Here is a 15,979-nt window from a genome sequence, read left to right on the forward strand (position 1 = left end):
TCAGGAATGGGGAGCTAAGCAGGGCCCTCCTCACCGTCCTGTTTCACTAATACGCGGGCAGAGCCACGGGGCACGGCTAGTTATAGATTTTAATTTATTTAGATTGCAAGTGTTATACCATTTTTCCTACAGGTAGGTTTCTTAAGTGTTTCCCACTCAGGAAACTAACACAAGCATTCAGACAAAGTGTAAAACATAAGTTTTCTATAAAGTATACAAACTCAATATAGTCAAAATGAGCCCTTCAAAAAGTTTTCCAAAACAGCAAGTGACCCCCCCAACCCCCACCCCCACCCCCCCAGTAGTAGCTGTACAAAATATGAACATAAGAGATGTGACAAACGAGAGGAGACAATTCAGGCCATCGAGCTTGTTTGTTTAGCTAAGCGCTAAAATGTCCCAATGTCTTATCCATAAACTTCTTAACAGAATCTGTAACTGTCCTACTAAAAGGATTTAAACACATACCGTGTGAGATTACATTAAACACAAGGAAATGATCCATCACGGGCGCCACCTTCTGGTCATTTTTGTCATCCAAGCTCATTATGTGGTGGCTCGTGAGTGAAACACCCTGACAGCGGTCATCCCACACCTTTTCCTTGCCTGGTACTGTAGCCGTTCTGAACGCAGTTTCTGTCCAAAGTGTATTGCCACGTGTTGTTGAGCCGAACCTTTTTGTAAGAATCTTTTTTTTGCTCCCCATATTCAGAACATCAATAACAGTTCTCTCAGGTTGAATTCCTCCCATTGGGTTTTGGGCACTATCAGTCATGATTTAGGCAGGCCATTTCTGTCGAAGTACCATTAAGTGCTGTTATGGCGACTGAAGGATTAAAAATCACTAAAAACAAAAATCCTGTACATTTGCAGCAAGGGCTTCATGTAGCACCTCAAATCGTCCCTATTGACGTCTCTTCTTGCAGTTCATACAGAGTGATAGTAGATGTCAGGAAGCGTTTCTTTTGATGAGACCCGCTGACCTTAGCACCCTAGCACGGTTTCAGTTGTTTGGTTTTTTTCCCCACCGCTAGCTCAGCTCTGATTTTCTTCTCACCAGTATGAATTTGTGCATGCCGCTGAAGAGAGCTACTGTCAGAGAATCGTTTGCTACATACAGAACAGACATACGGCTTCTCTCCTGTATGAATTTTTGCATGACGCCGGAGACTGTTAAGGTAAATGAACTGTTTGCCACATTCAGAACATGAATATGGCCTTTCTCCACTGTGAACTTGCATGTGTCCTTGAAGACCACTGTGATTAGAGAATCGTTTGCCACATTCTGAACAGCAGTATGGCTTCTCCCCTGTATGAATGCGTGCATGCTCCAGAAGATTGCCATTTTGAAAGAATCGTTTGCCGCACTCAGAACAGGAATATGGCTTTTCTCCAGTGTGAAATCGCGTGTGCCTCTGAAGATGGCTACTGTTTGAGAATTGCTTGCCACATTCTGAACATCTATATGGTTTTTCTCCAGTGTGGATTCTTATGTGGGTCTGAAGACTGCTTATTTGGGAGAACTGTTTGCCACATTCAGAACAACAGTGAGGCTTCTCTCTTGTGTGAGTTCTGATGTGATTCTGTAAGCTGCTTCTTTGTATGAACCGTTTGCCACATTCACTACAACAATAAGGCCTTTCTCCACTGTGAATTCTTAAGTGGCTATAAAAATTACCTACAAGTGAGAATCTTTTCCCACATTCAGAGCAGCAGTAAGGTCTCTCTCCAGTGTGTATTTTTTTATGATCTCGAAAACTGCCATTATGAGAAAATCTTTTGCCACATTCGGCACAGCTGTATGGCTTCTCTCCAGTATGAACGCGTGTGTGCCGCTGCAGAGCACTTTCGCTAGGGAATCGTTTGCCACACTCTGCACAACAGTGGGGTTTTTCTCTAGTGTGAATTCTTTTATGTCTGTATAGGCTAGTTTGGTGTGGAAATAGTTTGCCACAATCAGAACAGGCATATGAGTTATGAAATGAATGAATCAAGTTATCTTTACAGTTAGATTTGTTTTTAAAAAAATTTCCACCCACTCGGCTGGTGTGTAAATCCTTTAGTTCTGTAGTATGCGCTTCATGTTGGTCAGTGTTGGTGGCTTCTGGCTGTGATAGTTTAACAGGGGTCAGGTCCAAATTCTCTGAGCCGCTTGTTGAGTTCTTTGTCTTCTCCTTGTCCTGATCATGCTGAAGTCCACACTGAAGAGACACCTGAGCAAATGAAGGTGCGGAGGCGCTGCCTTTCCCAAGGAAATCTGCAATATACAAACAGTTTCAATTATTATTTTTTTTTTTTTATAAATTATTATAAAATACTAGCTGTGTAAGCCCGTGCTGCAAAAAGCCCAGGGTACTAGAAACTATTGAAATCGTCAGAAAAAAAATTGAAATGTAGAGATGTCAGGTAATTTAAAGGAACTACTCTGGGTGTCTCTCTCCTAGAAGGTTTCATTTTGCCGATGTGCTTGCATCGCTTGTGTATCAGAGGTGGGAGGAAAACTAAAAGGGATACCTCTGTTTCCGTTCGGTAATAGCGGATAAGCAAGTGACTCTCTCTTCGGATGTTTCATTTTGCCGACGTGCTGGACTTGCTTGTACATCCTCTGAGGTGGAGCCTTTAGTCCGACTCCACCTCTCACTTCCGGGTCGGACAGACACACACACTTCCACGCGTAGACGTTTATATATAAGACGTATTTGTCACACTGGTTGGTGTTGCTGCTTCACACCTCAGTTCCATTCCTGCTCTGTCCATTGTGCGTGTGTGTGAGTGGACTTTGAAATTCTCCTGCTCTTTATTCACTTTTTCTCATATCCTCTCCAATTCCAAAGGTCCGTCTGCTGTGTTATTCACCATCTGGTGTGACTAAATCTGGATGTGTGTGCCTGAGTACCCTGGAGTCCACTCTCAAGCTAGTCCACTTCAAAAGCTGCCTGCGACTGAGGTGAAGTGAACGGATGAATGACACTTGATAAGTGTAGCTGAAGAAGTGCGTCTTTCTTGAAGATTTAGCCCAACTCAAACGTAAGCCCTTCCATGTCCAGTGGTCACTTCTGCTCCCTCACTCTTTAGTTGTTTTCATTGCTCTTGCTAATCCTCATTTTCCCGATGTTCCTTCACCTCTCAACCCTGCAGTGAACGTGTCATCTTCAATAATGGACTCAGCCCCAGAGTTTTGTCTTATTATTAGACCATCACACCTTACTTTATTCTTTGTTATTTAGTATTGTCTAATCTTACTTTTACATTTCTAATGTTTATAAACTTTTCTTTCTTCATCTTGTAAAGCACATTGGCCTCCATCATTTGTGTGAAAATGTGCTATACAAATAAATGTTGTTGTTGTTGACATGCATCTCCACCACGATGCACTGTAGAGTAACAGAGAGGGGCTGGGTGAGCAGATGACCTACAGCAATGGTAATCAGGGACATGAATTTGGGCATTCGATTCTGTCTTGTGATTTCTCTGATCAATTTTAGATGATTTAAAAACCAAAGAGAACTTAAAAAGAAAGTCGATCTAATATGTTCTCTTACACTTCTAAAGCCCAGAGGTGCAGTAGTTAGCACGGCTGCAGCTTAGTGCTTTGGTGAGTAACCATTAAGGGTCAGGGGGGTGTATGGGGCAGCTGAGCAACATCAACTGGAATCTGGCCGAACAGTTTGGTCTTTCTGCTGCCTCATTGTTCCAGTATCCTGTGGTCACATGCTCTTTGTATGTCTCAAGGTTTCCTTAGTAGACTCCAGTTGTTCTTTCACATTTTCATAAAATGTGCATAACAGGTGGACTTGGGATTCTAAACTGGTCCAATGTGGGCGAAGGGGCCCGAGATGGACTGGACTGGCACTCCTGCTGTCTGATGTTGCTGCCTCAACTCCGTGTGCGACTCTGAATTGAATTCACAGTTCTTAAGAATATTATGGGATGCTACCCATATATGTTTAGTCCTAACTGGACCCTGAATCACTGAACTTTCCCCACATATTCTGCAGATGTGCGTTACATAATAATCAGTATAAAATGTCAGAGCTGTGTTTTACAAACCCACTTTCTGTGTCTATGGACACCCTGGAATGCTCGGTCCAGCATTAAAAAATGACAGAAGTCTCAGGACCAAAATCACTCCAGTAGGTGGAAGGATTTTAGGATATTTTTTTAGTTGTGCACATCCCATAATTATAGCACAGAACTTGTAATAGAATAATTTCATTAAACGTAGTACTGGTAACGTTTTACTGCTAAAACGACAAGCTTTATATGGAAAATGTCATGCATTGGACACTTTCACCTTCTTGAGTTTGCACAAACCTTTACAGTTCGTTACTTGTCAGGTCAGCTTTTGTTAAGTTGCTACGCACCCGAGCAGCTCGTCTCTATTTGTGAATCTCACTCTCATGTCCATCTACTAAAAACACCAAAACAAACACAAGCAGAACTTGCAAAATGTGACCAGTTACCCTTTCGTTTACAATTAATCGCATTACTTACTTGTTCCAACACTGCCAGGTGAACGATGCCCTTCTCCTTCTCTCCAGTTTCCTTTACTGAGTTTCTCCTCAAACTCCGAGGACTCAGATTTCAGCTCCACAGAATTCTGCTGGGCAGACGCTTGTCCCATATTAGCGTCCCAATGCCGCAAAGTGGACTGGGATTCTCCAAGGATCTCCTGTTTGAAGTCATTCCCACTTTCAAGGTTTTGCAGATCAGGACTAACTGGGAAGTCCTCCAGGTCTTCCACTTTAACTTCAACGAGCTCCTCCTTACACTCCACCTCTTTAAAAACGAAAGGGTTTTCTTCGCAGAGCTCCGTCTTCACGTGCAAATCCTTGGGGGCGCCCTCCTTGCAATCCTCTTGATTAATGTGTGCCATTGCTCAGTGTGTAGAACTGCCTGCTCTTCTCCTCTGAAATTCTCTTCTCAAATGGACAGCCCCGGCCGAAAGGTAATCAGACACCTCTTTGTATGGGAGGGGGGCTCTGCTTTGCCTGTCCAAATAAAAGTAACAATTAAATTAATTAAGTCACCAAAAAATAACTTGAGCACATTTCAGTCTTATCTTTCAGTTGAGAACAGACAAGAGAAAACTAGCGGGTAAATTGCCAGCAGAGATTTGAAACGATGGGAACCATCCACATTAATCTAAGGAGATCTCAGACATAAATTTATCTCTACCATAATGCACCGTGGAGTAACTGAGAGGGGCTGGGTCAGCAGATGACCTACAGCAATGGTAATCAGGGACATGAATTTGGGTATTCATTTCTGTTTTGCGATTTATCTGATCAAATTTAGATGATTTTAAAAAAAAAGTGGATCTCCAGAAAGGGGGGCATGGTGGCGCAGTGGGTACTGCTGCTTCCTCGCAGTTAGGAGACCCAGGTTCGCTTCCCAAGTCCTCCCTGCGTGGAGTTTGCATGTTCTCCCCATGTCTACATGGGTTTCCTCCCACAGTTTAAAGACATGCAGGTTAGGTGCATTGGCGATCCTAAATTATCCCTAGTGTGTGCTTGGTTTGTGGGTGGGTATGGGTGTCTGCGGTGGGCTGGCGCCCTGCCTGGGGTTTGTTTCCTGCCTTGCGCCCTGTGTTGGCTGGGATTGGCTCCAGCAGACCCCCGTGACCCTGTAGTTAGGATATAGCGGGTTGGATAATGGTATGGTATGGATCTCCAGAAACTTTGGAAAGCCGTTCAACTGGCTAAGAAAAAGCAAAGATCGGGGCAAAAGTTTAAAAACTCGGGCTTTATCATTTTGAATTATGTCATACTGGCAGCATCTGTCTACTCAGGCCTAATCAAAATGTCACCGAGGAAAATCCAAAAGCTCTGTATCTGGCCTAAACTAAAACCACCCACTTCCAACAGACTGGGTCCTGTGATGTATCAATTTGCAACAGTGAAACCAACAGAAAGAGACACCGAAGAGAATACAGTGAGAATTGAGTCACCTTTGACAGCCATTATAAACATTAAGAAGCCGACGGAGAGCTTCAGTGGACCTGCCCCAATGTCTGGTGATCTTCCCTCTGTTAGGCGGCTCTTCCACCTACCTGCCCACTGTGCAATACTGTAAAGCACTCCTTCTATCAGTCCTCTTGCTTTCTCTCTCCTACCTGTTGATGTGTCAGCCATAGGGACGGCAGTTTGAATGCCCAACCCAGATGGATCAGAAGCAGACCTGCTTTTGCTACACAGACTCCTGGATGGAACTCCCACTGGGATGCACCTAATGACCCCACACCCCCCCGGAGTTTTCCCACAGGTTTATCCTATGCACAACTTCATTGTCCCCACATGTCCTCAAAGGTGGCGCAGTGGTAGTGCTGCTGCTTTGCAGTAAGAAGACTGTGGAAGATTGTGGGTTTGCTTCCCGGTTCCTCCCTGTATGGATAGCGCTTTGAGTACTGAGAAAAGTGCTATATACAGTGGTGTGAAAAACTATTTGCCCCCTTCCTGATTTCTTATTCTTTTGCATGTTTGTCACACAAAATGTTTCTGATCATCAAACACATTTAACCATTAGTCAAATATAACACAAGTAAACACAAAATGCAGTTTTTAAATGATGGTTTTTATTATTTAGGGAGAAAAAAAATCCAAACCTACATGGCCCTGTGTGAAAAAGTAATTGCCCCCTTGTTAAAAAATAACCTAACTGTGGTGTATCACACCTGAGTTCAATTTCCGTAGCCACCCCCAGGCCTGATTACTGCCACACCTGTTTCAATCAAGAAATCACTTAAATAGGAGCTGCCTGACACAGAGAAGTAGACCAAAAGCACCTCAAAAGCTAGACATCATGCCAAGATCCAAAGAAATTCAGGAACAAATGAGAACAGAAGTAATTGAGATCTATCAGTCTGGTAAAGGTTATAAAGCCATTTCTAAAGCTTTGGGACTCCAGCGAACCACACTGAGAGCCATTATCCACAAATGGCAAAAACATAGAACAGTGGTGAACCTTCCCAGGAGTGGCCGGCCGACCAAAATTACCCCAAGAGCGCAGAGACGACTCATCCGAGAGGTCACAAAAGACCCCAGGACAACGTCTAAAGAACTGCAGGCCTCACTTGCCTCAATTAAGGTCAGTGTTCACGACTCCACCATAAGAAAGAGACTGGGCAAAAACGGCCTGCATGGCAGATTTCCAAGACGCAAACCACTGTTAAGCAAAAAGAACATTAGGGCTCGTCTCAATTTTGCTAAGAAACATCTCAATGATTGCCAAGACTTTTGGGAAAATACCTTGTGGACTGATGAGACAAAAGTTGAACTTTTTGGAAGGCAAATGTCCCGTTACATCTGGCGTAAAAGGAACACAGCATTTCAGAAAAAGAACATCATACCAACAGTAAAATATGGTGGTGGTAGTGTGATGGTCTGGGGTTGTTTTGCTGCTTCAGGACCTGGAAGGCTTGCTGTGATAGATGGAACCATGAATTCTACTGTCTACCAAAAAATCCTGAAGGAGAATGTCCGGCCATCTGTTCGTCAACTCAAGCTGAAGCGATCTTGGGTGCTGCAACAGGACAATGACCCAAAACACACCAGCAAATCCACCTCTGAATGGCTGAAGAAAAACAAAATGAAGACTTTGGAGTGGCCTAGTCAAAGTCCTGACCTGAATCCAATCGAGATGCTATGGCATGACCTTAAAAAGGCGGTTCATGCTAGAAAACCCTCAAATAAAGCTGAATTACAACAATTTTGCAAAGATGAGTGGGCCAAAATTCCTCCAGAGCGCTGTAAAAGACTCATGGCAAGTTATCGCAAATGCTTGATTGCAGTTATTGCTGCTAAGGGTGGCCCAACCAGTTATTAGGTTCAGGGGGCAATTACTTTTTCACACAGGGCCATGTAGGTTTGGATTTTTTTTTCTCCCTAAATAATAAAAACCACCATTTACAAACTGCATTTTGTGTTTACTTGTGTTATATTTGACTAATGGTTAAATGTGTTTGATGATCAGAAACATTTTGTGTGACAAACATGCAAAAGAATAAGAAATCAGGAAAGGGGCAAATAGTTTTTCACACCACTGTAAATGTAATGAATTATTATTATCTTCAGAAGGTCCGTTTCCAATTCTGTGCTGGCCAACCGGCATTTTGAGTTTTGTCTTTGGCTCCTTCACCTTCCCAACTCACGTGTGTCCAACTTCACTGGCGGTTCTAAACCAACCGGTGACCCTGGAGCATATTCTGTGATGGACTGGTGACCCCTCCAGGGCTCATTTTATTCACGGTATTTGGATGATGCATGTTCATCTGGTGAGGACTTACATCAGCTGTTCTCTGCTAACACCAGAATGTGTGTTATGCTGGGTTGTGGTAAACACACCTTTGACCCACAGAAACCGTATAAAAGGCTCTGACAAGCCCCTTGAACCACATGGATGGACGACATTACTGCTGCCCGCTGCTCACAATGCCCTTTCTCCACTGCAGGATTCGATGATGACCATCTTCATTTGGGCTTCCCCTCCAGGACCGGGCGTTGTCAAGAGCTTCATCCCAGTTATGATTTGTAGTGTAAGCTGACATTAAACCAAGCTTAACTTATTTCTCCTATGTGATTTCTTACCACCATATTCCTAGAGAGGACTATCATCATTTACAAAATATGAATATTTCAAAATATTCCCTTTTTTTTTTTGCTTTACAGCCTTAAATGAAAACACACAAACTAATATTTTTTCCAGCTTTACTTACTCAATGCAATCTACAACATCCAAGTGAAAGATATCACAGCTACAGTTCAGAAGAATAAAAAAAAAAAAATCAAAAACAAGAAATCCTGAGATGAATAAAGGACCCCCCCCCCCCCCCCCCCCCCCCAAACTCAATCAGGTGTCAGTGCCCCCCATTCCCATTGCACACCCTGGTTACTGGCTGTGATCAGTTGTAATGAGTGGGATTAGTGAAGCTGTTCCTGGTCCATTCATCCCCTTCCTTGGTAGTGCAACTGACATCAAACACCTGACTAGGGGTGGCCAGCCACTTTCAAAAGATCTCAGGGACAGAGTTGTGGACAGACATAAGGCAGGAGATGAAGATAAAAACATCTCAAGGGCTTCATCAATCCCAAGGAGCCCAGTAAAGTCCATCATAAACATGTGTTTGGTACTACTGGATGGAAGAGCAAGGAGAACACTGGTAAGAGAGGCTACCGAGAGGCCAATGGCCACTGTGAAGGAGTTACAGGATTTGATGACACAGAGTGGTCATTAATGGTGTTCATGTGACAACAATTTCACAAGTGCTCCACCATTGTGGCTTGTTCAGGAGGGTCGCACTTCTCAAGAAAGGCCACATGAAGGCTCGTTTGAGCTTTGCCAGAATGTACCTTGAAGATTCTGATGCCAAGTGGAAAAAGATCTTATGGTGAGAGGAGACCAAAATCAAACTATTTGGTCCTCAATACCAAACAGTGCACCAATGCAGCTCACCATCCACAACACACCACACCTACAGTAAAGCATGGAGGGGGCAGCATCCTGTTGTGGGGGGCCTGGAGCTCTCGTTAGGGTAGAAGGAAAAATGGATGGGGCAAAATACCGAAGAATTCTGGAGGAAAACCTGCTACCCTCTACCAGAAAGTTGAAGACGGGCAGAATGTTCACCTTTCAACACGACAACAACCCGAAGCACACGGCAAAATGGACCACACGGTGGCTGAAGGAGCACAAAAGTGAATGTGCTGGTGTGGCCAATCAGAGCCCAGACCTCAATCACACTGAAAATCTGTGGAAAGATCTGAAGATAGCAGACCACCAACATCACCACCCAATGTGACCAAACTTGAACAGTTCAACTGTAAAGAAGAGTGGGGGGCAAATATTACACAATCTAGGCATGCAAAGCTGATAGAAAAGAATCTCAACAGACTCAAGGGTGTCATTAAAGAAAAAGGGGGGGGGGGGGTGTCAAGAAAATGACATTGACATTGGGGGGGCTGATCCTTTATTCATCTCAGTAGGTCCTGATTTTGATTTTTTATAATTCTTCTGAACTGTAGCTGTGATATCTTTCACTTGGATGTTATGGATGGCACTGAGTAAGTAAAGCTGGGAAGAAATATTACAGTCGACCCTCGATATACGACCGACCTGACATGTGAACAACTTGATTTATGACCAAAATTTTTGTTTTGATTTACGACCAACATCTTGCGTTACGACCTGAATGCGGTCACGTGTATCCACTTGCGCGATTGTAAACAAACAGCCGAGAGCGTTTGTAAGCGTCAGTCGGAGCCCAGATATGTGCGTTTGTGGACGTAATTTCGGTCAGTTTTCGATCATTGCTAAGGAAGGAAGAGAAGGTAAAGAAAGCGATCACAATCGAAACAAAGAAGGAAATTGTGTGGAAATATGAGAGTGGTGTTCGTGTGACCGATCTCACTAATATGTACAACATGTCGAAATCCACCATCTCGACAATTTTACAAAGAAAAGATTTGTTTAAGGAGGCTCCTTCCAAACAATAACCACCTTCTGTTTCATTCTCCTCCTCCTCCCTTCCTGCAGCCTAAAGATGTCAAATTGAATGGTGAGTACAGTATGAAATTGTTGTTTCTGGTAGGCTAGGCACTTTTTATATCTTTTTTTTAGGTTAGTACATTAGAAAAATTATTGGTGTTTTGGTAAATTCTGCACATTATACAACCCTTTTTTTATTATGAAAAGGTTAAGCAAGTGTTGCTGTGGGAGGTTCCGGAACACATTAAGGGCATTTCCATTATTTCTTATGGGAAAAATAGTCTTGACTTACAACCAACTTGAGTTACAACCAGCCCTCACGAACGAATTGAGTTCGTATGTCAAGGGTCCACTGTAGTTTGTGTGTTTTCATTTAAGGCTGTAAAGCAAAAAAAATGGGAATATTTCAAAGGGGGGGGGATTCTTTTCTATATCCTCTGTGCTTGAGGGTGCAAATTGCTGTTCTTCTGATGACAGAATTCAATTGTTTTTTTTAAACCCTGTTTCTAAAGTTTAGCGCGTTTTAAGCTATGAAGGATTCTGAGCACAAAACGCTCCGCGGATAAGGGCTGACCTTCACGAAGTGAACGCGTGAAAGGAAACCTCAGAGAATCAGTCCGACGTTCGCACTTTTCACTTTTGGTCTTGCAACTGCTTGTCCTTTTGCCTTACGCTTGTTACCATCTACATGTGCAAACCAGTCAGCCATTTTCCAACCCGCCATATCCTAACACAGGGTCATGGGTGTCTGCTGGAGCCAATCCCAGCCAGCACAGGGCACAAGGCAGGAACAAATCTCGGGCATGGTGCCAGCCCACCGCAGATGTGCAAACCAAACCAGTCTTTTAGATTTGTCACTTAAAATGACATGTTATAATAATAAGAATAATTCTTTACACTTACATAGTGTTTTTCTCACTACTCAAAGTGCTTTGCAAACTCCACGGAGGGAGGACGTGGGGCACAAACCAATGTTCTCCTTACTGCGAGGCAGCAGCACCACCCCTGTGGACTTATCTTTGTCCCGATTTGATTTTTTGTTTTCTTTTTCTCCACAACCAATAGCATTGGGAAGGATAGGCCACCCTGACTGGCCATAAGCCCAGCCAATCAGTTTACTGTATATAAAATTTTCCATTATAATCGAGTAGGTATTTGCTATTTTATCTTTCCTTCTGTTTTGAAGCAGTATGTCAAATCCCATTGGTTTTATGAATTTTCAATAAATAAATAAACAGGGCGGTGTTACTGTGCATGTGTAATCTGACTGGGAGTAGTCATTAGACAGTTAACCCCTTAACCGCCCTCTGCCGGATATATCCGGCATCGTAGCTTTAATGCTGACGCTTAACTGCCGGAATTATCCGGCACATTTGCCTATGGTTATATGAATGCCTGGCGCGTAGTATAACTGACGGTTTGGCGTGGGTATTATTACTACGTTGTATTTCGACAACTCTGTGGTTGTTTTGGCCGGTTATGTGACGTGATTCACATGTAACAGCTGTGAATATGGCGAAACGTAAACTGACTTCAAGTGAGGCTTTGCAGGCGATTTTGGACAGTTCTGATCATGATTGTAGCAGTTCTGAAGAAGATTTTAGCGACAATGATGAGCAGCAATGTGCGCTGCATGATACTGTGAATGAAGACGCATCGGATGACGGCGATGAGTGGGTGTATCCCCAGCATCTCAACTGGACTGCTGCCCGAGGTGAACTACATTTTCTGCATCCGTTTGAGGCAACGTGTGGCTTTACTGTTGATGTAAACAATTACACTGCTGAGCAGTTTTATGAGCTGTTTGTGTCACCTGATTTGATCAGACATTTTGTTCATCAGACAAATCTGTATGCAGCACAGTTTATTGAGAAAAATCCCAATTTACCTCCACATTCCCGTGTTCGTGCTTGGGTAGACACTGATGAAAACGAAATGAAAAAATTCATTGGGATTTTGATGTTGATGGGAATAATCAGAAAACCAGATATTGAGATGTACTGGTCTACAGATCCTATGTATGCAACACCTATTTTTGCAGCTGTCATGACACGTAACCGATTCTCTTTGCTGCTGAAATTCTTTCATTTGAATGACAACAGAAATGAGCCAGATAAGAAAGATCCAAACCGCGACCGCTTGTTCAAGCTACGTCCTTTGATTGATCATTTATTTGAAGCATATCAGTTGCCCTACATGCCAGGACCGTCAGTTACAGTTGATGAAAGTTTATTGTTGTGGAAGCCTGAGAAAAGGTACATTTTGTGTTTTATTATGTGTTTGCCCATTTCTAGAACTTGCACAACATTTAGTGGTCAATACTGCTTGAATAAATGTAAAAAATGTAAAAAAAAATGTAAAAAAGTAAAAAAACGAAAATTGTTCAGATTTCGCCTGGCATGGGGAATATTTAGGGAGTTGGTGGTTAAAGGGTTAACAGAACCTTAAGTTGCTTAATTGAGTATTTTGGATGAACACCAAGAGATTTTGAGGGAGTATTCCTTACATGGCAAAACAAACAAAAAATATTATGGTTTTTCCAAAAGGCCTCATTTAGATGAAAAGGAACAAATAAGTCACACAATATGCAGCAGCATGCAGATGAACAAAATAACAGGAGCAAACATTTCAATTGCGTCTTTGTCTGAGGAGACTCGGACTTTAGCAGCCCCAAAAGACAAGTATGTTGTGGCAGAACCGCCATTGACCCAATTTCAGAGGCGTAGCTGGGGTTTTCAGTGCCCGGGGGACAACTGAAGATTTCGTGCCCCCTCCTGTTTGCCAAAATGCAATGGGGAACATCAATTCGGCGCCCCCTGGATGCTGCGCCCGGGGACAGATGTCCCCCCCTTGCCTTTTTTAGGCCTTCTCTGCTGGCCTAAAAATATATCTGAATCACAAACTGATGTTAATTATATTTTGTCCATGAATACTTATTAAATAATTCCAAATAGTCTGTCCGCTTCCTTTCATAGCTTTTCCGATGGCTGTGCTGCTTCCAGACATGTATTTTCGTATTAAAGCAATTAACCAATCACATTTCAGCCATCATTTGTTGCCAGGCAGGGTCACAGTCAAAGAAGTCTGCCAGGAGGCCTTCACAATCCGTTCTGCAGGCCCTCCAACACAAAATAAATGTCGATTAAACCGTTGCTTCAACCAATCAGATTTTGAGTTGGTTTCACTAGGGCCCTCTAGCACCGTATTCAGACCCGTTGATTGGATAGGATGGTGTAATATAAAAATCTGAATGAGAGCATCATGGGGCAGCTGTACACATTGGTATGTTTGGCGGTGAGCATTCTTGAGTCCACTGCTTCTGTCGAGCGGACATTTTCAGCCCTAAAGCGAATTAAAACTTATGCCAGAAATATGACAGGGAAGGTTTGACTTTCAGCATTAGTTTCGATGGAGATAGAAAGGGACTTTGTGATGGAACTGAAGCACACGGATAATCTGTACCACAGAGTAATTGAACTGTTTTTGAGGAAAGAGAGAAGGATGGATTTTGTTTACAAATAATCCGAATTTTTGGTGAGTAAAATGTTGCGATTTTCCTAAATAAGATTGCAAGTTTATAAGTTATTATTGATGTTTTTTGTGTGTGTCGCGGGCTGTAGCTGCAGTAGAAAGGAACTTGTTCACCCCTGGTTTGTCTATTCAGTAAAGGCATTTATTGTAGCTACAGGAGTTATCTATCTGCGATGCAACAGCTCTTTATACTGTATTTCTGCATATTAAGATGGTTTTTATAACTATAAATTAGTTTTTGAGGGGCGGGTTGATTCAGATGGAGCACTACTGAAGGCCTAGGTGTGAAATGCACAGTCCGCCACTGGAAAGACTCGATGTTTCTCTGCAAAATGGTACAAACAATTCAAGACAGGTAGGGACTGACTTGTGTGCGTGTGTCCGCCGTGGCACAACAACGTTTGAATGCCATGATACATTTTTGCTCAATTTTTGCATAGTCCTAATAATTCAGTTAAGTGAATGTACTACAGTACAAATAGATTTTTTTTTTTTTTCTTTTTGAATCTATTCGTGGCTACGTGCTTCTCTCAACATGAGGCGCGTCTCCAGCTTTATTACCTGGTATATGTAAATGAGTGAGGGTGTGGATGTGAAGAACGTCTATGGTGAACATAACACCGCTACCCACACAAAAAAAAGGTCAGAAAAAGCTGTTAAAAGTGACGGGCGCTGCTGAAGCCCTGCCTGCCTGCCTGCCTGCCTGACAAGTCGAGCCGCTTCTATGAAAACCTCCCAGTCAGACTACAATTCAAGGCGAGTTTATTTTTATATTTATTTTTTAACATGAAAGTGATACAAGATCAATATACATTTTAAGCATATATTTATATATAACATAGCCCCCAAACACGCACACACGCACACACACACACACACAAACACCACCATTCCAGACACTAAACCCGTGCATTAACCCGGCCCTGTCCGCATGTTTCCGTGTCATTTCCTCGGATGCTTTATTCGTATTGTAAACGCCATTTGCAAGAAAGTTCCTGTGAAACTGTCGAGTCTTCGGATTTTTTGTGAATTCTTCCGCGCGCTAAACTCAGGCACGGACGGGACGAGCGAGCGAGCGACTGACACGGCACGGCACCCAGGAGACTCGGCCGGCCTGAGCGTCAACGGAAGAGCGGAAGTCGGACTGAATTTCACCACTAAAGGGGACTACGGAAGACCGTCGCGGCTTTCTCACTCTCCTTTTCTTTCTTTCTTTCACTCTCTTTTCTTTTTATCGCAATCTCTCCGCATTCGTCACCCACACGCCGTTCTCCTTTTTCTGTCCATCCCCGACATTGCCGCCCACGTTCCTGCTCACCTTTCTTTTCCTCTCCTCTCCCACCCGGTATTCCCTCCCCTGTCCGATGCGCTCATTGCTTACCGACTCTTCTCCTCGTCATTGCTCTTCTTCCTCCTCTTTCTTCTGTTCGCTTTGTCACTTCAATACAGACACGAGCAGTTCGCCAGCGGAATCGAACAAAGAGAAAAAAAAACACATCATCAAAGAGTGGCTTCTCCACGAGTTCGGACAACACTGCCATCTACTGTATGGAGGGAGAGTTCTTAATCAGCATTTAGTTTTTCCGTCGTTTCTTTAGTAAAGAGGAAGGCCTAAGAGAAGGTTTATGGATGTGGTGAGAGAGGACATGCAGGTGATGGGTGTAACAGAACAAGATGTAGAGGACAGAAAGATATGGAAGAAGATGAGCCGCTGTGGCAACGTGAGCAGGAAGAAGAAGAAGTCATTTCTTTAGTACTAGGTGTGTACTGTGCTAGCCATTATGAATGTAGTGAGAAGTCAGGATATACAGGAGGCACAAAGACAATTGTCCAATACTATGCATTATTACAAACTACAAGAAGACCCCACGGATCTCTACAAGAAGGAACTAAAAAAGATAGTAAGCAGCTTTCCTCTTGACATCAGGGATCATGTAAACAGTTTAATTCCTGAGAACCCCAAAAT

At 43.1% G+C, this 15,979-nt stretch overlaps 1 protein-coding gene across 1 annotated transcript; it reads right to left on the reverse strand.

Moving 5' to 3' along the window:
* Positions 1–307: 307 nt before the first annotated feature.
* Positions 308–15,533, reverse strand: LOC114641682 (gastrula zinc finger protein XlCGF57.1-like). The gene is made up of 3 exons (XM_028790706.2): positions 15,395–15,533; positions 4,495–4,991; positions 308–2,257 (listed from the first exon to the last, which is right to left on the reverse strand). Exons 2-3 carry the CDS (start codon positions 4,874–4,876, stop codon positions 993–995), a joined length of 1,647 nt encoding a protein of 548 aa, XP_028646539.1. The 5' UTR covers positions 4,877–4,991; positions 15,395–15,533; the 3' UTR covers positions 308–992.
* Positions 15,534–15,979: the final 446 nt, after the last annotated feature.

This window comes from Erpetoichthys calabaricus, chromosome 5 (genome assembly GCF_900747795.2).
Source record: "Erpetoichthys calabaricus chromosome 5, fErpCal1.3, whole genome shotgun sequence".
Classification (NCBI taxonomy): Eukaryota; Metazoa; Chordata; class Cladistia; order Polypteriformes; family Polypteridae; genus Erpetoichthys; species Erpetoichthys calabaricus.